General features: G+C 39.9%; 1 protein-coding gene across 1 annotated transcript in view; it reads left to right on the top strand.

Moving 5' to 3' along the window:
- Positions 1-5252: 5252 nt before the first annotated feature.
- Positions 5253-24803, top strand: part of LOC107676208 (serine/threonine-protein kinase WNK2-like) — a 130502-nt gene continuing 110951 nt past the window's right edge. The window contains exons 1-5 of the mRNA XM_016470713.1: positions 5253-5656; positions 6425-7116; positions 21198-21370; positions 22139-22359; positions 23585-23742. Of these exons, the coding sequence (XP_016326199.1) occupies positions 6523-7116; positions 21198-21370; positions 22139-22359; positions 23585-23742 (1146 nt within the window). The 5' untranslated portion in view covers positions 5253-5656; positions 6425-6522. The remainder of the gene's footprint in view (positions 5657-6424; positions 7117-21197; positions 21371-22138; positions 22360-23584; positions 23743-24803) is intronic.

The following is a 24803-nucleotide window of genomic DNA, read 5'->3' as shown; positions in this document are numbered from 1 at the left end:
CTGATCCTAATGATCTGAGAGGTCTGTTAGGTTTATATTCAATGAGCATATCTGCTATGTATAGTGCTTTTAAGAGAGTCTCTAACGCACGTAATAATACTTGTTTTGGTGAAGAATAACTTTTATGAATTAATTTGTTTCATGATGCAAAGACTTGAAACCAAAGAAGCCCTGTAATTCTCATGTGTCTCAAAGCTGCCACAGGAGTGATCTGAAATCTGTTAAATCTGATGTAATCATTTTGGTGAAAGATTTCAAAAGAGTCATTTGAGTTTTGGGATGAATAAAAATTCTCACTTCAAGAACTGTTGTTTATCATGTAAATAGAGTTTGAATATCAGCCCAACTAATAGTGCACATGAGTACTGGCAGTAGAGGATGAGCTATTACCTTGATTTACAATGAACTGCAAAGCCCTTATTGAGCACACTGAACTTACAGAATGAATGGTATGGGATTCTTGGCACGAATGCATGATTTATCTAAAACTGTATTGACTGTCTGACTGAAGAGTTTCTGGTGTCATGAAGTAGCATGAAGAATAATAAAGAGAAAGAGAGAGAGTGCTGACTCTGGCACACTCGTGGTCTTACTGACTGAGGACTCAATTACTGCTCTTTCTTGACAAGTACACTCAGAGCCCTGAGCTCCGCTGAAGGATTTCCCCTTATCTAAAGTAAAAGCATATCTCACAGTTAATATCGTAATGCCCGCACACTAAAACCGCAATATAGTTTTGTAAAATCTAAATGAAGTATGCATGAATGTGCATGTATGTGTCTACACAGGAAAGATTTACCGCATATGTTTGTTATAATTGTTTGCCTGAACCTTCCTGAGAGAAAGCGTCACTGTTCATCACAACAGAGCAGTAAATATAACAGATAACTGAATATGCATGTGCAATGAATGATATTTGATGTATTATTTTTATGACTAATAGTCAAACTCCAATATACATGTGAAGTGTCGGTGAATGAGAGTTCAAACAGCTGATAAAAACATCACAATAATCCACAAGTAATCCACAGCACTCCGGTCTATCAGCTAACATCTGGAGAAGACATTTTTCACTTCAAACTGTTGCTTGCAGCTAAAATTATATATATATATATATATATATATATAAAGTTGTGCTCATAATCATATAGACTCGTATTTTAGCTGGAAGCTAAAATCATCTTAATGCTGGATTTGTTTCAGCTTTTGTCTTCTCCAGATGTTCACTGATGGACTGGAGTGCTGTGGATTACTTGTGGATTATTGTGATGTTTTTATCAGCTGTTTGGACTCTCATTCTGACGGCACCCATTCACCTGCAGTGAGACACTGATGCAATGCTGCATTTCTCCAGATCTGATGAAGAAACAAACTCATCCTAATCTCGGATTGTCTGAGGAAGACAATATTTTTAGCAAATTTTCATTTTTTGGGTTAACTGTTGCTTTAAATAGTACTCTTGCTGATACCCTTCCATCCTTCCTTCCTTCCTTCCTTCTGTCCCTCTTCTTCCATCCTTCCTATCAGTATTCCTCTGCTGACTGTGCAATCGTAATGACAAAACACCACTCTTCACTCTCTCTCATGCTGTTGATCTCAGGATGGCTGCGCTCCAGCGGCTCATCGATCCACCATAAGGAAATTACATTTCCCTGATTCTCTACAGAGCTTTTAGTTACACTGCTTACACACGCACACACGCGCGCACACACACACACACACACATACTTGCATTTGTGGTTTACAGGGACTCTCCATAGGTGTAATGGTTTTTATTCTGTACAAACTGTATTTTCTATCGCCCAAAATTTTGCCAGGAAAAGTTTTATAATTGATATCATATATTTATGTAAAAAATATTGTGTGATATAACTTGTGTTTGATTGTTTGCTTGTTTTTATTGTATTTGTTATACTTGTATTTTTTAAATTGTTTTTGCCATGAAAATAGTCTTTGATGCTGACATGGCATTAAATAAATATATACTATACTATACCAACCCTACAACTAAACCTACCCCTTACAGCGCAACGCACACACACACACACACACACACACACACACACACACACACACACACACACACACACACACACACTCACTCATTCACTTACACAAACTTCACTTCCTCGTGTTTATTCAGAGAAGCTCTTTTACATAGAAACTCGAGCACATGTAAGCACAGTTGCAGTTGTGTACTTTCATAGGATATTCCTGCATTCCTGCTCTTTGAGGCCTGAGATGGACATTATCATATCGCAATAAATGAATATCATGAGAGAAATTCTGGCTCACAGGTCTCTTACAAATTTTTGATTCTGTCATTTGTTGATCTGTCTGTTTCTGGTCTCAGTTGCTCTGCCCGTCTATGGGAGTTTTTCACCCATTTTATCACTTAAGGAGAGCAACAGCACAAAAAGGAAAAATGAAGAGCCTATAAAGCAGCAGTTATAAGTCTAATTAAGCAGTCAGTGGTTTACGCTAATAGCTCTAGAAATACTACTGTATAAACCATGAAAGACTTGGATTGTGTGCTAGCAGGTTTAGCGTCTGTGTGACCCACCTGCAGTCCAGGACCAGCGGCCGTGTTTAATTCAGTAGTGTCTGCCGCCATCGCTGACACTGGGCTGTTCTCCTGTGCTTCTGTGTCCTCACTCACACGGGATTTACAAGACCTCAGACCTCAGCAATATTTCTGAGCGGATGCAGGGACCGATGGGAAGAGGTCCTCTGTTATTTGGGTAGGTATATGATCTATCATGTCTTGTTTACACTCATCCAGTATTTACGTCGTTGCTCACTCACGCATTCACAGTCTGGAACTTTATTACTTCTTGTACACTGCATACTGGTTATAATTCTTACTTCTTGTATTACATTTGCCCAGTAAAGAGAATAATTACAATTATCTTAACTTAAATATTCATAAAAATGCATATGCAAATAGCAATTTTGGGGCAAATATTGCTTGGCTACAAATATATTCTATTCGTCTTGTTTATTTTAAAAGGCAAAAGTCTTGACTGTAGATGTAGAGAAATAGAAAGTGCCACGACTCAAATTTCACTGTGAATATCCGAGCCAAACCTTTTATTGTCCAACTGGGGGTTGTGTTACACATGAAGGAAATTCAATAACACACCTTCAGGCTTTACTCTGTAATACATTATAAATATAAATATACTCTAATCTTGTTTTCTTTTCCTTTCTTATCTTGAATGAAGGAACCCTTGGAATGCTTTTTGAGACACTGAAATCTTGTTTTGAACATTCTGATGATTCCTCTTCCTTCTTTCATGAAAAAAGAACAGTACTGTCTCCATTTACTCAGTCTCATCGAGTTCCAAACCCATACCACTTTAGCAAAATGCCAGAGCTGCTCTTTTCCATTGAGTGAGAGCATAAACAGGAGCTGCCAAACGGGGAAAAAACAGTATACAACTCACACACTATTTCTGAGGTCATACAATCTGCTCATTAAGTCTGACATCACGGCTCCAAACTGAAATCAGATGCCAAAAGCAAACAAACAGTGCTAATATACACTCATGGACACTTGTTTCCACCCCAGGATTAAAAAAAGAAGGTAATTGCGACAATTTATCTCACAAATCAGATTTTTTTTCTTGCAATTCTGATTTTATATCTCACAAATCAGACTTTTATATATATAGAAAAAAGTCTGAGTTGTGAGATACAAACTTGCAATTACCTTTATTTCATGTTAAAAAACACTTATGATAGGTAAACTCTGAATCAAAAGAGATTCAGTCTGAATTCTTTGTCGAATGAGAAGAACAGTCAGAATTGTGAGATAAATTCCACGCATGCAACCATCTTTTACTTCGTGGCTTCTATACACAGTGTCCTGACCTTTATGTCCATACCCAAATCTCAGACGGTCAGACAATGATTCATCTTTTATGAATGTTTAAAATATTGATAGAAAAGGAAATGACTAGAGGCTTGGAACCAGAATTCCTTATGTCACGACTTAACAAGCGAACAGCTTTCCCCCGGTTTCACAGACAAGGCTTAAGCCTAGTCCTAGACTAAAATCTAAGTCTGAGCTGTTTCAACTGAAAGAAACTTGCACTGACTGATCTTAAAACATGTCACTGCCTTTGTTTTATCTCAAGATGCACACCAGTAATGTTTTTTTCTAAGGCATGTTTATAAAGATGACTTCAATCTCCTAATTGATCTATGGCCTAATCCTGGCTTAAGGTCCTTGCACACTGCGTCCGGAATTTTCGTATGCGTTTTTTCGTATTCGTCATCCTTTCCTATCAAAATGCTTGCTATGGATATAAAAACATAGAAAATTGAACCTGATCCGAATTTTTTTATGACGGAAGAAACTTTCAGAGGCAGTGTGTAAACATGATTGACACAGCATGAAATTGTATTTATTTTGTAATGTGCGAAAATTTTGGACGAGAATTTCAGACTCAGTGTGCAAAGACCATTAGTCTAAGCCCTGTCTGTGAAACCAGGCCTTTGTGTGACAAACAAGTTCCAGTAATAATAATCAATTAATAATTTAATTGAATAATAATAATAATAATAAAAATGGATTTAATTTCCGCTAATACTTTATCAATTTGCACTGGCTACCAGTAGCTGCTCGCATTAAGTTCAAGGCACTACTGTTCGCCTACAACTGGCTCTGCACCCCTTTACCTAAATTCATTAGTTTAGACTTATGTGCCTCTAGAAGCTTGCGTTCTGCAAGTGAACGTTGCTTTATTGTTCATCCCAAAGAGGCACAAAATCACTTTCACGGACTTTTACATTAAATGTTCCCTCCTGGTGGAATGACCTGCACAACTCAATCCCAGCAGCTGAGTCCTTAACCATCTTCAAGAAACGACTAAAAACACATCTCTTCCATCTTTATTTGACCCTCTAACTCTAGCGCTTTCTATTCTAATTCTATTCTTTATAAAAAAACCTGCCCCTTTTAGGCTTGCACTTTATTCATTTACTAACTGCTTGTTTCTCTTAAAAAAAAAAACGAATACTAGCTTCTCTATTCTTTTTATTCTGCATTAAGCTAACTGAGACTTGTTATAGCACTTGCATATCATTGCTCTCTTGTTGATTTTGATGAGGTTGCATGCATACTTTAAAGGATCTGTTCCCTTCTTGCTGTTGCTGTATGGAAACGAGCTGCTTGGAAATCCTGCGAAATATCTCCTTTTGTTTCGTTTGTCCTGCTCATGATGTGATGTGAAGTGAGAGGTGAGGAGGAGGCAGAGGAATGTTGGGAATGATCCTGTGATTGGAGCAGCGGCGCTGGGCGTGGAGGAGCAGCGTTCAGAAGACATTTCCAGGGATGCCGAGCTGAATGAGATGCGGCTGAGCTTCGAGGCGACACTCCTGCAAATGCGCAGCGCGTGATTTAGCGTGTTTTACCGGTGGTCAGCGCGTCATCTCTGCCGCTCGCTGTCGCGTTAAACACCGCCGCTGCTCTGAAGATCTGCCACCGTCAAAGCGAGCTTTCTCATGTGAGTTACCCATCATCGCTGCTTTATGTTCGTAGCACATGACGGAGGATATTAGAGCTGTGGCACCTGCAGTAGCTCGCGCTCATCATCATCATCATCATCATCATCGCTTCAAGCGTTCATTCGTTTGCAAGCCGTATTACTGGGTAGATATCGCAGGCTTTAAGGAGGGATTGTGAAGCATTTAGCAATTCTGACGAGGCCGCAATATTTTGCAGCTTTAAAAATATTCTAAATAAAAACTAGCGTCTTTATAAACATTGAATTGTTATTATTAGGCCTACGTCGATTAGATCAGCATTGGTTAGCATTTAGAGGCGTGACATTTGCCCATGCTATAAGTATTTGTATTTCATAGCACCTCGTTTGAAAAAACGCTTTTCCTGATAATTTCGGGTTTGTTTGTTTTTTGTTTTATTGCACTTTTGCAAAAAGAGGCGAAAACATGCGCAATGCTCATACATAAATTGTTTTATAAGGTTTTATTTCATTATTTTTGACAATGACCTACCGCTTGATTGTGCATTAAATTAAGAAACTCGTAAAAGATGTGTCGTTTTATGTGCCTTCTGTTTATATAATATGCAAACGTGTGCTTATTTAATGATAAAACCAAATTTGCATACAAGTTTACAGTTTAAAGTGGAGAAAACATGTACATAGGCCTACACATTTTTTTTTTTAATTTCACCAAAGAACATCTAACCCACAACCAGACTAATTATTTGAAACTAGAGGACATTTGCACTGGTGTCAAAATTAAAAAATGACACCTGTGTGCATGTGGTGCTTTCTGTTGGCAAATGTGGCAGGTTATTCCATGCAGACAGAAATGAAGATTTATTATTAGCAGTCCTGGTGTAACCTGAAACTGAATATGATTCTTGAATGTGATGAATATGTTGTTCCCACAGATGGACGTGTTATCGTTGATGTTTGGGAAAATGCGTCAGTGCTGCCGCTCCCCTGCGGTTTGATCTTGAGCGGCACAAACGTGTGACTGATTCAAACCATGGAGCCCAAACCCGACTGCTGCGCCTCATCCGTGCCCAACTCTCAGTGCGAGCTGCAGCTCAACATCTACGAGACCATCAGCGAGGGGAACGTGAATAAGCTGGAGAGCTCAGCGCTGGTGCGCGCCGGCAGTGACCCCAGCTCCTATCCCTCCTCCAAACGCCAGAGGTTCATCCGCAGGAGCCTGTGGTTCACTGATAATGACGAGCCCCAGGCCGACGACTGCAACCCGGAGTGCGAGGAGCAGAGGAAGATGCTCAGCATCAACCTGAGGACCATTGTGGACCGAACTCTGGCCGTCCGATCCGGTTTACAGGTGGGATCGAGCACGGAGAGCCAGAAGGCCCAGAAAGAGCTGGAGAGCGGCAGCGCAGACGAGGAGCGAACGGAGCTCAGAGCGGACAGCGTGAAGACTCACGTAAAGGCGGCCAGCGAGGAGAACGAGGAGGAGGCTGAGATGAAGGCCGTGGCCACCTCTCCCGGCGGACGCTTTCTCAAGTTTGACATCGAGATCGGCCGCGGCTCCTTCAAGACGGTCTACAAGGGCCTGGACACGGACACCTGGGTGGAGGTGGCCTGGTGTGAACTTCAGGTGTGTTTCCACATGTTCTCGATGATCAGTGTGTGCATGTGAAGTGATGGTGATATCGTGGTGCTTTCTCTGCTGAAAAAAAAACGGTTTACGGTAGGGCTGCACGATAAATCGAAATGCAATCGCGTGTCAGTGAAGCATGGCACTGTGTAGTAAATGCTGCTCCATCTGAAAGCAGGTGATGGAGATTTACTGCTGATCACAGAACCGGCTTTACTGACAAGATACGCATGACAATCGCATTCGATTAATCGTGCAGCACTAGTTTAAGGGCCTGTTCACACTTGGCCTCTTTTTTGACAAGAAAAAGTTGACAAGAGCGCTTTTTTAGTAAAACACAATGCTGGCAGTGTTTTGGTTACAAACAGCAGCCGAGGGCTTCTTTTGTTGCTATAACAACAGCTGCATCAGTAGCCTAGTGCTGTGTGCTGCAGAAATGTCGAGAATGAGTAAAAAGTTGGCTCTTGCGTTGGCTTTTGAAGTTAACCTGGAGGAGAATGTCGGTTCACAATGATGTTTGTGGGTGCGCCACATTATACGGGGAAGGAAACATTATGGTGCATACAACAATTAAGTCCAGGAGCTCCGGTTGGATGATGCACGGTTTGTGGCATATTTTAGACTAGATAGAGTTTTGTGCTCATATCATAAAAGTACTTGTGCTCAGAAACTAGTATGATCTATCTTCTCCATTTTTTTCTTGTTGGTTTTGTTGTTATGGAAACGACTTGCTTGCCATTGGTCACAAGAGTAAGAGAACTTTATTGTCACTGTACAATGAAACTCTGATGGAGCAACCTCCAGGTGCCTTCTTGAATCTTGATTCTTACAAATAGTGGTGTACCATGTACGAATCTGCACACACATATGATACACTAAAGGATCTACCATTATACAATATGATATACAATATACATAGTACGTATTCAATACAATGCACTATACACAATGCAATATACAATATACACAATATGCTATACAACACAGTACACAGAGGACACATAACATAAGACAACAGATGTGCATAAATGCAAACATTATGTGCAATTAAGCAGGTAGTGACAAGTGCTGAGGTAGTGTAGTTGACAGCTTGACCATGATGAATAAGATTTTACACAATGAAATATTGCACAGTAAGGTCACCTGGTGCTCGCTGACTGATCAACGGTGCTGTATTTACAGTCTATGCCATGCAGACCTTGCCAGTGTTTCGTTTAGGTTTCAGTCCCTCTTTAATGGTTGTTAGTCATACAGATATTTGTTCATTATTGATGTTGAATCGAGTCACGGGTCCAAAACAGGTCTGTTGTAAAAGAGCAGACAGATTGTGAAGCTTGAGTCATCGGTGTGGGGCTTGTAGGTAAAACCTGCAAAGGTTTTTACTTGGAAGCCCTTCATTATTTCATCACGTATGAAAATATTCAATAAATCTTTATGGACAAACTGAAACCACAAATGCAAAATTCTCAAGCTCCCAGTGGCCTGGGAAACACGGAATTTGTTTTATTACAAACTGAATGTCAAAGTAGCTTTTCATGAGTAGGTTGGTTGCTTTTGGCTGTGGTTTATATTTGGTGTTTGATAACTATAACAATGGCTCACATAATGCTTCTGTTCAGATCTGAAGGGTCATACAGTGTTTGTGACTGGAAGTGTTCAGTGTGAACATTGCCGATGTTTATTTAGTGAAGGGTTGTTGGACTAGTATCTGTATGTCTAGTAACTGTTATCTCGTTCTTTAGCCTGGGTTAGTAATCTGTGACTCGGGCTTCGAGTTTTTATTGTTGAGCCCTGTAAAGACGTTCAGATGACTTTAACACCTCTTCGAATGCATTTGAAAGCTTCAGCCTGACTTAAAACATGTCAGCTGCAGTTTCTCAGTGTGTGTGTGTGTGTGTGTGTGTGTTTGCTCTGTCGATAAGCATCTGTAGCTGCAGGAATGTGGCGTCGCTGATGGGGATCTCAGACCCACAGAAACACACACTCCAGTCGTGTCCGGGTTTGTCTGCCCGTGTGTTTGGGCTAAATATGCTAAACACTGCAAACTAGGTCAGTACTGTTGTTCATTTGGTTCTTAAGAGGTTGGGCAATGGACCATGTTGAGAAATCGTTCTTTTCAGATCCGTTGGCCTTTTGCTGCAGGGAACTTCATTTAAGGGATTCAGACACTGATGGCTTTGCTTTATATAAGAGATAATTTGAAGAGGGTTTGCCTGGTGACAGATTGTTGATGATATTATTGACCTGCCAGGGTGTTTTGGCGCAGCTGTCCACCGATCCTCCTCCGTCACGGTCTCTGTCTGGATACTGACCGCACACTATTCCAGCAGCATTGATTCCGGAGCACTGGCCATTCATTTTCTCCATAGGTACTTCAGAGCATAAACAGTTGAGCGTGGTGCTAGCAACAACAAGGTTCTGGGTTCGATTCCCAGGGAATGCATGAACTAATCAAATGCATTCATCAAATGCAATGCAAGTTGCTTTGGATAAAAGCATCTGTCAAATGCATAAATGTCTAAATTCATAAACAGTTGTAAGCCTTGGAGCAATGTTACATGTTGACATTATAAGGTAACCCTACATAACCTACATGCATAAAATCAGCACAAGCATACACTTGAGCTGTGTTAAAAAATTCAGTCTGTCTCTATTCAGGATTTGGCTCTTTTGCTTCTGTGAAGTTCCTCGTCATTCAGTAGATCTCATGCCAGGATGCCAGAAAGCGTTTTATGGAGTGGATTGTGGAGTCCTCCTGCTTCAGTCAAATCTGTTAATGGTCCTCTGGTGTCCTGCCTGACAGATGAAGCCACATCAGGTGAATTTGTGCTGTGTCAACAGCGCCTCATGGGAAATGCACTGAATGGCCTCGAGCTGCACAAACCCTGCTGCCAGCGCAGGAGAACAGGAGAGGAAGATCCGGATATCAACCTCAAACGTGAAACAGTACATCACTGCAGTCATTGCACTGAATCGAATTTGACAGATTTACAAATCAGTGCGTGTTTCATAAGAGAGCCTTAATAGCTGCCCACTTTTTTTTTTTATTCACCACATGATGCAACAAAAAAATCTCATTGTCACATGACCTCATCTTATTGCATGTGAGATTATGATCTGTGCAGTCGTACTGGTTTATTGTGTGATCTTAGTGGGAGATGTTCAGATCACTTTTACTGGGTTCATGTTGAAAGCGCTGTACGGTTCACAGATTGCAGGGTTCATGAGGCTCTTGTTGAAGTGATGTTCTCCGGCTCATGGCTCACGCCTGTCTTCCATTCAGCCTGTATTTAGTGTGCCACTCGTTCAGGTCTTTAAGTGCTCTCACACGTGTGCCGTCTGTTTGATGCACAAAGCTGCATATTTTCCAAATCGACTAGGCAGAGCAGCCTGTTGATCTGAAGAAAGCCCGAGGTTGATGGTCATGTCCACCAAAGCTGAAGTTAGGATTCATAAATTACATTTATTCTGCAAATCAGTTCTTTTGAAACGTACAGTTCATTTGTGTCATCACTCAAAATTGTGAAAAAGCAAAAAGTCAGAAAGTTGATTTCTGCATAAATGTGGCGTTCATTGAAGTCAAGTCCTGAAATTATATACATTTCCCTTAAACAAATACGAAACATGACTAATTTTCAAATTGTATTTATTTCTGAAAATGAACCAGGAGTATGGGGAGAGTGGGGGACGGTTGCAGGGGCAGCTTATTTCTTCAATCAGGAATGAGCTCCAGTGATGATATTCATGATTTAAAAGCTTGCCATAACATTACATAATTGTATTTTTTTTTGGATTAAAACAGAACCCCTTTCAATAGTTAGGTATCTCTCCTTTTAAGTAAATCTAGGTTAAAAATCTACTTACTTGAAAATGTTTTTCCATTTACTATTCTTTGGTTTTATCAGCCAATTTAACGTATTGAAGACTTAAATTAAATTGCAAAATGATATTCAAGAATGATTTTGATTACATTTTAATGAATGTTGCAACCGTTCCCTGTTGTGGGGTCAGTTGCAACATTTCACTTTGTCTATTCAAGTATACATTGTACGTATATTATCATATGTACACATGTTGCAGCAATGTAGGTGAGTAGCTGATAGATGTGGTTTTATCGTATTAAAGTTTTGGCTTTGTAATGTAAACAGTCTCTGAGAAACTAAAGGAAATGCAAAAAGTGTTGCAACCATCCCCACTCTCCCTCGACCTGTGTTTGGCATGTGTGGATGCAGAAGTCCAAAAAAAGTGCTTTAAATGAAGCACTGAACAGTTAAATAATTGCATTATTTTAAATTGATGAATTAAAAGGAACCCTTTTTGTTAACAGTTCAGATCCTTATTAGTTCGACTAGCCCACAGCTGAAACAAGACCAAGCCAAGGAAATATGAAGTTAGCGGCTGTGTTCATCCGTGTCGAAGGACCAGAAATAAGGATGATGCTGTTGTGACTGCAGCGGGAGACGAGAAAGTGTGCGTTCACACATGATGTGTTACTGTGCCCAAAAATAGCTGGAGTGAACAAAACAGAACAGAGCCGAATGCACCGCTCGTCCTCAAACTAGCCTAGACACGAACACCATTTCTTTCTGATTCTTAACTCCTCATAGCTCAAGTGTAAGATGACGCGCTTTGGACCCGGACAGATCAGTGATGCAGTAAGAGATCTCCTCAAAATCTGTTACATAAAGACTACGTGAAACAACATTTGCAACCCAATTATCTCTTAGAATTTGCTGTGTTTCTGAATGAAGCAACAGCTCATTCCACAAGAGAACAGAAGATGGGAGATATTAAAAACTGGGAGTCTGAATGGAGCCGGACCTGTATGGGAGCTTTTCCGAGCAGTGGTAAATACATAAATACAGGCCAATTAAGGGAAATATTTTTTGCCATTTTGAATTTTCTGAAAAACATACTTTTTTTGATCTTATAGGCTGTTTGTCCGGCTTTTCACAAAATTGAATCACGTCACCTTCAAGCCATGCTGACAAAATAACTTGGAGTTCATGCTGATTAGTCAAACTGTTGAAAAACACGTGAACGAAATTAACAGCAAAATTGCCATGAGGCTATATCTCCGCAACGCTTTAGCGTATTAAAACCAAACTTGGTGTGTGTTATGATAAGCACGGCCTGAGGGTACCTGCACAGTTTCAGCACAGCGCCACCTAGTGGTCAAGATGTATGAAAAATGGATATATTTGCATAGAACTTTTGAATGTTTTGGTTAAAAGTCACAAGGCTGGTGTCTTTAAATTCAGTGTACAGTGTACAGACTCACAGAGTCAACCGATATCCAATTTTGGGCTTCTGCTATTGTGATTTTGATTTTTTTTTTTTCATGAAATGCTATATTTTATGAACGCATTGGTGTATAGTAATGAAACTAGGTGTGTGCCATCGGCACCATGCTCTGAAAATATTTCGGGGGCAGAGCCACCTTGTGGTCAGTTATAATGTAATTTCAAAAATGCTAATAATTTTTGATTAGTTTGCCTGTTGTCATGAGACTGGTCTTTATAGATTCCATGGATCATACAGAGAACATCGATTCCAGTTATGCCACTCTGCGTTGTGCCTAACAACGCCCCTTAGCTGTTATCAATTCACTGTAAACCAAGGCTTCTAAGGGCTTATTGCTTCAATCAGAGATCTGTTATTTGTGCATGCTGATTAACTTTCTCAATTAGTGTTCATTTTTAGATAGTGTTTGGATATTTACAATGACAGGGAGTGTCTAAAATAGGCCCTGGAGCAGATTTGACATCATCATCATCATTCTGTCAAACGGCTGCTCACTAAAATACAAAGCTGATGAAATTCATATGACAGACAGAATCTTCCGTCACACCAGTATTTGTGAGCTGATAACAGAAGCTCAATACTGTCCGGTTCATCATATCTCTGGAAGTGTCTAGTGGCAGTGAAACTCATAGAGACTCTTGTGGAGAAGGGTCGTGCCGTTGACCTCGGATCTCAGCGTTCACTGGGCTGATTGTTCTGATGTGTGGAGTCGGGTCAGTGGGTCAGTCAGGACCGCGGTCAGACTCAGTACAATCAAAACGCCTCCATTCAGGGCCAGTGTAAAGTGCTGAGGTCAGTAGTGCACCGAAAGCCACCGAGTTCATGACATTGACTGAAACTCAGCAGCATTTTCACAGTGCATTATCTAAATGGGTGTTTGACATATAAGCCTGACTCTTGAATTTCCAAAAAATATGTGGTCTTTTAGATTTTGTATTGGAAATTGGATTTATTTACCAATTTGTTGCATTTGTGCCTAAAATTGTCATATGGTGTGACATAAAAGTTATTCTATATAAAATGAAATTGGGATATACTCTCCCTAAGTAACTAACTTCACCATAAATCTTTATCATTACTATCTTAAGATTTAACATTATTTTGTGCAGATCCATTAGATTTTGTATTATTTTTCTAAATCATCATGCAGAGTAAGACATCTCTCCTCAGCCTTTCCAGACATTTTAGAATAATTCTGACAAACCCTGTTATAAATCTAACAAAATGCTTGTGAATCTTGCTGATACTATTTATTTTTTGTTCCATTGGCTTTTGTATGGTTTATAACAAAAAAAGTATTTTTATTGCCACAATTCTGATTGTCACACCAAATGATATAGTGTCACACTATATGATGAAATGCACCACACCACAATTTGTCAATGCAAAAAAGTGTATTTTATATGCATTATACAAATATTAATTGAATTATACATTCAATTAATTCAATTAACATTAATAAAAATAAAAATCATCAAACATACCAACATTGTTTTAATACTTTTAAAAATGTATTTATGAAACTCAGAAATATGAGTAAATCAAACACCATATGTGTTTGACAGGAACAGCTGTATGTGTTACTAAGTGTGAAAGTTCCGAAACTGAAGCTGTAGAACTAATAGAACGTGATGACGCAGACGAACTCATCCACATCCATGAAATTCTCTAGCTGTAAAGGCTATCTCTCCCGGGTTTTCTGCAACCATGATGCGCGCGCATCCTTGAATGTTTACAAACCTATAATTGGTCTATAGAAGGTGTCTGTTCTGTGTGAACTGGCATGATCTCCTTACTTTTTCCTCCTTTCCCTCAGGACCTCCTCTCTCCTTGCATGGTCAGCATTGAGTCTTTCCCTGTATTTTCGTGTCCTCTCTTTACTTGACATTTCTGCCTGACACAGACAAAAAATTGCATCTTTTAATATGTAAAGCATGGCAAACATGGTTAAATTAAGTATAAAATTGAAAAGGAATATATTAATTGTATGGGCAATTTAATGTACACCATTAAATTCTTTCAATATGTTTTTAATATTTATTTATTTATCATTAAAAAAGGTGTATGTAATATTGTGTGACAAAAGTATCATATGGTGTGACGGAAAAAAGTCACACCATATGACGTTTTGTTCAGTTTAGCCAATCTCTTTGTTAACTAAAAACAGCTAGCTTATACTTAGCATGTAAATTGCCACATTGCAGCAATGATTTGTAAGAATTTATAAGTAAAATTTGTAAAAAAGTGTTTAATTTTTATGTAAATAATGTCACACCATAAGACACAAAACATTGACCACTAATGAGCACATCAGTGACAGAGCTTTTTAATTAAAAATTGAAAAGTCAGAACTCACCTCTTCACCTTCCAAACCACTCCAGGGGAGTAACTAGTTACATGTAACAGTGTTACGTAACTTAATTACAAAATAAATGTAACTGTAATCGGTTACAGTTACTGCAAAAAAATGTGTAATTAAATTACAGTTACTTATGAAAATGTTAACGATTACAAAGGGGTTACATCTGAATACTACTTGTATTAATATTTACTATATCTTGTTATGAATTTAAATCTGTATTTAACCTCAGGACGATCTCAAAGTAAAAAGGTGCTTAAGTCTGATTTTGTGGTGACTGTGCTTTAAAATTAAAGTATTATAATCTTAGTTCAAGAGATGAAGGATTTTGGAAGTTGGTTTAATTGCTTCTATTGTCCTTAATTGTAAGTTGCTTTGGATAAAAGTGTCTGCTAAATTTAAATGTAGAAAAGTAATCAAAAAGTCATCGCATGTAATCAGTTACATTACTTTAACAAAGTAATTGAAATAGTTACACTACTTATTACATTTTAAATAGGGTAACTTGTAATGTGTAACCTTTTACATTTCCAAAGTTACCTTCCCAACACTGTCTGAACCATTTATCTCTTTATCCATCTCTGCATGTTTGTTGATGCTTCGAATCTTTACACGTTTAAAGTTTACAAACTTTTTTTCAAAGTGCTGTTTGAAATTGTTAAAAGGTTGTAGAAGGGTTTTATAATTTTGTACATTATCAATTAGAATGTTGTTTTTGATGACTAAAAGTGTGTGGCATTGAAGTGTGCTTTGATGAAATATTGAATATTGAAAAAAAGAAAAAAATAACGCTGCTCATATCTATTGAATTCTTTTTAAAGACCCTATGAAATTGGCCTATGATGCACACTGTAAAAATGAAAACCATTTTAATGATAAAAGTCTAAACTTGTTACAGCAAAATCCTCTTAATTGCTTAACAGCAAGTTTCCATATTTTATACAGTGAAAAGCTGTACTAGGTAAATCATAGAAAATGATAATAATTACATTTCACGTCTTATTTTCAGTGAAATCTGCAAATCCCACAGCTCACATTTGGTTTTTAATTTAAATAACTGCTTCCTCTTAGATTTTCCTTCACATTTATGTACATTAGGGTTCCCCTTCAGGAACTCGAGCTGCGTCGGAACGCTTTGGGAACGCCCCCAGCATGACCATGCTCTGAATCACATATGAAATGAGTCCAATAGATGGGCGAGACGTCATGGGCGGGTGACATTGCGACCAGGAAGCTATAAAAGCATGTGCGGTGGAACCGGCGTCAGCTTTTTGTCATTCAGCAAGCGCAAATGTGTGTGTCAGTCGCAATCTTTTTGTGAGTCTTATTTAGTGTTGTTTGTCCACTTATAAGCTCCATTATGCCAAGCTTCAGCAAAAAAATAAATAAATAAAAAGCATTTGGGCAAGAGCAGACAGCATTCAGGCTGTGTATTCCTCCCTGCCCGCGCTATATTTCGGGTGGGGACACACACAGTTTGTGTGTTGTCTGCTTGGGAGCGAAGCACACAGAGTCAGCTCTCGAGGGAGCTAACTGCCCGCATGGCGAGCGTTTGTTACTGCCTTGCTTCGCTCTCGGAAGGCTCTCTTTGAGGAGGGAGCCTTCACCGGCGTTTCTTGCGGCGCCAGCTCCGCTTTCGCCAAGGCGGAGCGGTGGCTGTACTCGTGGGTTTCGCATATGGATCCGGTGGAGGGAATGTAGACGGGCTCGCCCCTATCTTCTTCCTCACCTACCAGATCCAGCGCCCGCTCTCGGGGTTCGGAAGCCCGCGCTGCTGTTCTTTTCCCCCGGTGAGAGGGCTCGACGCTCCGCCTGTCTTCCTCCGAGGAGGTTGATACGGAGGGCGTCGATGAGCTCGCCAGTTGCACAAGCATCAGTTACACAAGCATATTATGCCTAATATTATAATGAGTGGGAGTCATTGGGTCCTGCCCCGAGCAGGCTCTGGTTCTATCAGTCTAGTCTTCCTAGGAGATGACGTGGGTCTGAGGACCGTCGTTTTCAATAGGAGACTTCAGCTTGTTCGGCCGTCTCCTGCCGGCTCGTCGCTTCAGGGCACCAACCTAGCCGCGCAGATTACACCAGAGATCTCATTATTCATTATCTCAGTTTCGAGAGACTGATTCCCTTAGTAGACCTTTTTGGCAGCATGGAAACGTCTGCCAAATGTGTCTCAGTGGGTCCTGCACACTGTAGAAGAGGCTACCGAATCAGTTCGGTTCTTCTCCGCCTCGTTTCAACGGGGTCATTCCCACTCTGGTGGGCCCCGAGCAGGCTCTGGTAATGGAACAAGAAGTTAACACTCTCTTGAGGAAGGAGGCCATCGAGGTGGTCCCTTCTCTCGACAGACAGTTTGGGTTCTACAGCCGGTACGTCATCGTCCCAAAGAAGGATGGAAGTTCCTGAGGTTTGCTTTTGGGGGCAAAAGCTTACCTGGTTCTTCCGTCGGCCTTGCACTCTCGCCCCGCACTTTCACGAGGTGTGTGGATGCTGCTCTGGCTCCTCTGTGACTCCAGGGCATCCACATACTCAACCACATCGATAATTGGTTGATATTAGCTCAATCTGAGCAGATGGCAGTTCGGCATCGAGATGTCGTTCACGCTCACTTGTAAGAGCTGGGGTTGGACTGGATGCTATGGTACAGACGTGGCCGAGGCTTTGTCTGTACGCCTTTTTCCCCGATCACTCTGCTCCCGGGAGTTCTGGAGAGAGTTTGCCGGGACGGGGTCCGTCTACTCTTGGTAGCCCCATTCTGGCCGGTCCGAGGAGGGATCTCCTCTCACAGGCGGTGGGTACTATCTTCACCCCCGCCCGGAGCTGTGGAAGCGTGGGTGTGGCCCCTGGGGGGGTGGGGGGCAGACACCCCCTAGTTACACGTTTCCTCCACGGTACGCTGAGGCTGAGGCCTCTGGCCAGAGAAGCTTATGCTAAGCGGTGGATCAGGATGCTTTTCCATAGCCTCGAGTCCTCTGATCTCCCCTCTCCTTTAGGGGTCAAGACTTACTCCTTCTGAAGTTGGCCTTCGGGACGCTGCGGGATGTCCCCGCCTACTTTGTCAGGTGCCTTCCTGCATTCTGCGCCACTCTATAGAGAGTTTTGGCCAGGCTCAGGTGGACCTGTTTGTGACTCGAGAGACATCGCACTGTCCCCTCTGGTTCTCTCTGACTCATCCAGCTCCTCTCAGACTGGACACTATGGTACAGACGTGGCCGAGGCTTTGTCTGTACGCCTTTTTCCCCGATCACTCTGCTCCCGGGAGTTCTGGAGAGAGTTTGCCGGGACGGGGTCCGTCTACTCTTGGTAGCCCCATTCTGGCCGGTCCGAGGAGGGATCTCCTCTCACAGGCGGTGGGTACTATCTTCACCCCCGCCCGGAGCTGTGGAAGCGTGGGTGTGGCCCCTGGGGGGGTGGGGGGCAGACACCCCCTAGTTACACGTTTCCTCCACGGTACGCTGAGGCTGAGGCCTCTGGCCAGAGAAGCTTATGCTAAGCGGTGGATCAGGATGCTTTTCCATAGCCTCGAGTCCTCTGATCTCCCCTCTCCTTTAGGGGTCAAGACTTACTCCTTCTGAAGTTGGCCTTCGGGACGCTGCGGGATGTTCCCGCCTACTTTGTCAGGTGCCTTCCTGCATTCTGCGCCACTCCTGGCTCCTTTCTCTCGCCTTAGCTGTGCTCTTCCACACTAGGCAGAGATTGGTAAGTCTGGCCGCGTGGGCATACTTGTTCCCAAAGCGTTCCGATGCAGCTCGAGTTCCTGAAGGGGAATGTTGTTAAATTCATATTTATTGCATTATTTTAGTGTTCTGTATTTGTGTGAAACACGTTTTGTACATTAGTATTCACATTATCATTTAGTAATTTAAAATTAAACTTGCACGGTTGAAATGTTCACAATATGCTCAATAAAAAATGCATAGGGTGAATATTAATTTCATTCATTCACATTAAAATCTTCTCTGAGAAAATGAAATTTCAAACGAAAAAAAAGAAAGTCAGGTTTGGTGGTGAGCTGCCTCTTTAAGAGCATCTGCCACTGACAAATCAGCCATCTAAAGCCTATTCACTTTAGTGTATAAATTAAACAGCCCTTCAGTGCGTCCCAGTTCAGTACTTCCTGTTTGGAAATAATAAGAAAGGAAACTGCTTGTCAAGCTGGGGTCTCTATTGTGCATTCAGGTTTGATCAATGCACTGGGCAGAGTACTATTGTTTAATCTGCTTTCATAAATGCAACCCTTTATTGTTTTCTAATATTGATGCTGCAGACTCCATAAGTGTTGTAAAATCATTGTAATGCACGGGCTCTCATAGCTTATGCTGTAATCTACAGTTGAGTGTCATTCTGTCAGTCCTGACTAAACAAAGGCCGTCTCACTGTACTGTATGTGTGAGTGCAGTTATTTATTCATGAAGTGTGAACACACACTCACGCAGCCGCAGTTTTTGTGATGTAACGTTTGGGTACTGGAAACATGCGCAGATTTCCTCTGTGTGCGCTCAACTGTGAGTATGTCTGCACATATTATAGCTCTATCAATAAACGCTAATAGAGCTGTGCAGGGCTGGAACAGAAGGGTATTGATTAATTCCTGAGTTTAACAGCCCATCTTTAGACCTGTCTGTCTGAAAACACTGAATCACTCGGCTGAGGAACAGCAGGATGTGACACTGTGGGGTTTAGCTGATGCTTTTATTTGTGCTTCTACGCCCATTTTAAAATGAAATCAAATAAATAAAGCTTCCCGAAGAAACAGCATATTCTTTGAACTGTGTTTGTCAGCAGCATTGATGTGTGTAGAGTATGAGAGAAGCAGTGGGTAAAGCATATTCATTTGTGCTTGCTCACAAACCCCTAGCCCTGAGTCATATGTTGTGTACAGATGTGCTGGTGTTTTCATAAAGAGAGACCCAAGCTATGTTCACATCATGGACTAAATTGACTTGGCTAGTTGTTTTTGTTTTGTTTTTCAAAAAATATCGAAATGCAGTAAACACTGAAAAATGCACATGCTGCACCTGCACCAGGTAGCTTCATACCTCTAATGCTCACTCAGGCTGCACTCATTTAATGAAAAATACAGTATTATTGAGAAGTATTTAAAATATAAGAATCATGTGACGCTGAAGACTGGAGTAATGATGCTGAAAATTCAGCGCTGCATCACAGCAATCATTTTACAATATTCTGACATAGAAAGCAGTATGATCACACTTTATATTAGGGTATTAATGCATTTGTAAATAAAAATACAATGTAAAAAAGAAAGAAGAAGTACATTTATTGCAAATACAATGTAGTTAAAAACACTTGAGACAGAGTAGGTCCAACAATTTAAAATTCTAATAATATTTCACTGTTACAGTTTTTACTGTATTTTTGATCAAATAAATGCAGCCTTTTTCATCAACATTAATTCCAAGCGTTTAAATAGTGTGTTTGAAACATTCATGGGCAGAGCTGCACTGTGAGCGTGAGGTGATGCAGATGGAGCAGAGGTGGAGCATGCAGGACAGACACTGAAGCAAGCGCTGCATAATGCATGAGAAAAGCCTCTCACTATGCACAAGTAGATTTCCTTGTGCACATGCATCAGGCCTAAAAATGGCACTTATGCTTTCAGATATACTCGGTGTTCACAACATATTGACTTCTGTAATGAGACACATTTGTGAGTGAAGCGGAGTATAAATGCAGTGTGGGACTTGATGTTCTCCATGAGGAATTGAGTCACTGTATGATTATGTGTGACCCTGGAGCACAAAACCAGTCATAAGTGTCAATTTTCTGAAATTGAGCTGAATATGATGTATGGTTTGTTAGGATATGACAATATTTGGCCGAGATACAACTATTTGAAAATCTGGAATCTGAGGGTGCAAAAAAATCTAAATATTGAGAAAATCATCTTTAAAGTTGTCCAAATGAAGTTCTTAGCAATGCATATTACTAATCAAAAATTAAGTTTTGATATATTTACGGTAGGAAATTTACAAAATATCTTTATGGATCATGATCTTTAATTAATATCCTAATGATTTTTGGCATAAAAGAAAAATGGATAATTTTGACCCATACAATGTATTGTTGGCTATTGCTACAAATATACCCCAGCGACTTAAGACTGCTTTTGTGCTCCAGGGTCACAAATCTCACTGCAGGATGGGGGAGGTATATCTCTCTCTCGCTTGAAGAAAAGAGAGACTCAATATAGAAGATATTTCTGAATTCAATTTCTCATGAGGTCTTTCTGTCTGTTCCTCACCGAGCTGATTTATTCACTGTGATTAATATCAAGCTTATAGTGATCCTGAAGAAAGTATTTTCCAGTGGTTTGATTTGAGTTCATGCATCCGAGTCTCATTCCTCAGAGTGTCAGATGAATTGTTTTCATTGGTTGTGTGTGTGTGTGTTTCAGGACCGCAAGCTGACGAAGGTGGAGAGGCAGCGCTTTAAAGAGGAGGCTGAGATGTTGAAGGGCCTCCAGCACCCAAACATTGTGCGCTTCTATGATTTCTGGGAGTCTCCGCTGAAGGGGAAGAAGTGCATCGTGCTGGTCACAGAGCTCATGACGTCAGGCACACTCAAAACGTGAGGAGCGCTCTCACGGACCTCAATAGAGTCACAGTCTGAGCTGCAGTCCAGTGTGGCAGGAAAGCAGCAGTTCAAAGTTTGGTGCTTTTTATGAAATCATGATAGGCAAAAGCTCAGGCATTTATGAAACAAAAACTATGAAATAGAAGCTTAAAAATGGTGAAGCCTCACTCAACTCACAACTTACAAGTTGTTTCTCTCTAAGGAAATGATGCCAACTTCATCATTTAATGATTTGTGATTTATGAGCATCCATTTAAAGGTACAGTGGTCAAAATAACACAGTGAGTAGTAATTTGAGGGACACAATAAAAACCTTTATTTTAATTGTTAAATTAAATTTAATAGCTGAAAGAATACATTACAGAGAATGATTACTTATATACTTAATGTGGAAGAAAAAGAGAAAATAGAAATCAATCAAAATCAAATTGAAAATTTTGTGATTTTTAAATGCTGTAAGATTTTTCAAAATATTATTTATTTTATTTTATTTTTTTTACCTTGTAACAATGTTGAATTCAGATGAGGTTGTTGATGACAGACAGCTTTAAAATATATTGTTCAGCATTTCAGGGCAATAAGATCCTGATCTTTTATCAGATATGAGGAATGACCTGCCATGTAGTTAAAGACACTTCATATAAAGTCATGTGACAGCTTCTTTGAGAGGGAGAGTTCTGGAGTCGCCACTGTTACACACACATGAAGTGTTTGCAGTTGAGGTTTATGCAAAATAGCAGTAATGTGTTTTGTTTTCTCCAGGTATCTGAAGCGCTTCAAGGTGATGAAACCCAAAGTGTTGCGCAGCTGGTGTCGTCAGATCCTCAAAGGCCTGCACTTCCTTCACACACGCACACCTCCCATCATCCACCGGGACCTGAAGTGTGACAATATCTTCATCACGGGGCCCACGGGCAGCGTGAAGATCGGAGACCTGGGTCTGGCCACGCTCAAAAGAGCCTCCTTCGCCAAGAGTGTGATCGGTGAGACAGCAGTCCACTCATATACAGCTTTTCTGGATTAACATACACTGCCAGTCAAACGTTTTTCAACAGTAAGATTTTTAATGTTTTTTAAAGAAGTCTCTTCTGCTCACCAAGCCTGCATTTATTTCATCCAAAATACTGCAAAAGCAGTAACATTGTGAAATATTTTTACTATTTAATATAACCCTTTTCTATGTGAATATCTGTTAAACTGTAATTTATTCCTGTGATCAAAGCTGAATTTTCAGCATCATTACTCCAGTCTTCAGTGTCACATGATCTTCAGAAATCATTCTACTATACTGATTTGCTGCTCAAGAAACATCTCTGATTATTATTATTATTATTATCGATATTTATTCTTTGATGAATGTAAAAATCCAAAAATCAGCATTTATCTGAAATAAAAAGCTTTTGTAACATTATACGCTAGACCATTCACTATACCAGCTTGGAGTCAGAATATATATTTTTTTTTTGGGGGGGGGAAATAATTTATAGACGTGAATACTTTATTTAGGAAGTATGCTTTAAATTGATCAAAAGTGATGATAACGACATTTATAATGTTACAAAAGATTTCTATTTCAGATAAATGCTATTCTTCTGAACATTCTATTCATCAAAGAAACCTGAAAAAAATATATTTAGCTGTTTTCAACATAATAATAATAATAATAATAAATGTTTTTTGAGCAGCAAATCAGAATATTAGAATGATTTCTGAAGGATCATGTGACGAGTAATGATGCTGAAAATTCAGCTTTGAAATCACAGGAATAAACTACATTTTAAAATATATTCAAATAGAAAACAGTTATTTTAAATAGTAAAAAAATATTTCAAAATGTTACTGTTTGTGCTGTGCTTCGGATCAAATAAATGCAGGCTTCTTTAAAAAACATAAAAAATCTTACTGTTCAAAAGCTTTTGACTAGTAGTGTACAGTGTTCCTTTATTAATTATTCTGGTTCATTTGACTTTGCTTTCAGATACCAATGCTCATTTTACCACATTCAAACCCCTTTCACAGATTTCCCCCAATATCAGTGCAGATGCAAAAAACATCCTTAGATTCCAAGACTGCCTTCAACATTTTGTAATTCATTTAATTCCAGAAGTCAGATGTAGCTTAATTGAGCCCCATTAAAGCAGAGTGTGTGTTTCTCTGTGTCAGAACATCTTTGCATGCTGTCATTTGTTTGTGTGATCATATCCTCAGGTACGCCGGAGTTCATGGCCCCAGAGATGTACGAGGAGCACTACGATGAGTCCGTGGACGTCTACGCGTTTGGCATGTGCATGCTGGAGATGGCCACATCTGAATACCCATATTCAGAGTGCCAGAACGCCGCTCAGATCTATCGCAAGGTCACCAGCGTAAGTCACACTGCACTTGAGCCCTTTCTAGTGTTCTTACTGCAGTGATTGTTTCATTTCAGGATTGTATGACTGATTTGATCTTTGAGACTCATGTTATTACACAGGCTGTTTATGCCTGCTGCTACAGCCTGCCTCAGCGTGTTTCTGCATGTTCATAAAGCACAAACAAGGAAATTCACAACATAAAAATTCAGCATATTATTCCCTGAATTGGAATCTCTTCACAAACACGACTTTTTGCATGGAAAAAACTCACATTCAGCTCTGACATCAGACTGATATGATTACACCATCACATCAGTTCACCACGAGTAAAATCATGTCATGATCAACTTTTTTGTTTCATTTTTCTCTTTCTTTAATAATAAAGGAATAGTTAATCTAAAAATGCAAATCTGCTGAAAATGTGCTCAACCACAGACAATCCAAGATTAGGATGAGTTTGTTTCTTCGTCAGATTTGTAGAAATGTAGCATTGCATCACTGTCTCAGCAATGGATGCTCTGCAGTGAATGGGTGCCGTCAGAATGAGAGTCCAAACATTCTGATAAAAACATCACAATAATCCACAAGTCCAAAAGGACATTTTCAGCAAATTCTTGGATGTACTGTTCTTCTAAATGACAATTTAAGGAGGTGATATTTACATTACATTTACATTTTATCCAAAGCAACTTACAAATGAGGACAATAGAAGCAATCAAAACTAACAAAAGAGCAACAATATGTAAGTGCTCAGTGTCAGTTAGCCTAACGCAGTACACGTAGCAATGTATATATATATATATATATATATATATATATAAACACATACACATATACACACACACACATACACAAAGAAAAACAAGTAGATAGAATAGAAAAAATAGAAAACTAGTGTTTTTTTTAAATAAAGAAAGAAGATAAATAGATAAGGTAGAATTAAAATAGAATAGAAAGTACTAGAGTTAGAGGGTCAAATAAAGGTGGAACAGATGTGTTTTTAGTCGTTTCCTGAAGATGGTTAAGGACTCAGCTGCTCAGATTGATTTGGGCAGGTCATTCCACCAGGAGGG

This window comes from Sinocyclocheilus anshuiensis, unplaced genomic scaffold (genome assembly GCF_001515605.1).
Source record: "Sinocyclocheilus anshuiensis isolate Anshui unplaced genomic scaffold, SAMN03320099.WGS_v1.1 scaffold2430, whole genome shotgun sequence".
Lineage (NCBI taxonomy): Eukaryota > Metazoa > Chordata > Actinopteri > Cypriniformes > Cyprinidae > Sinocyclocheilus > Sinocyclocheilus anshuiensis.
This window is presented reverse-complemented; position numbering and strand designations above follow the sequence as displayed.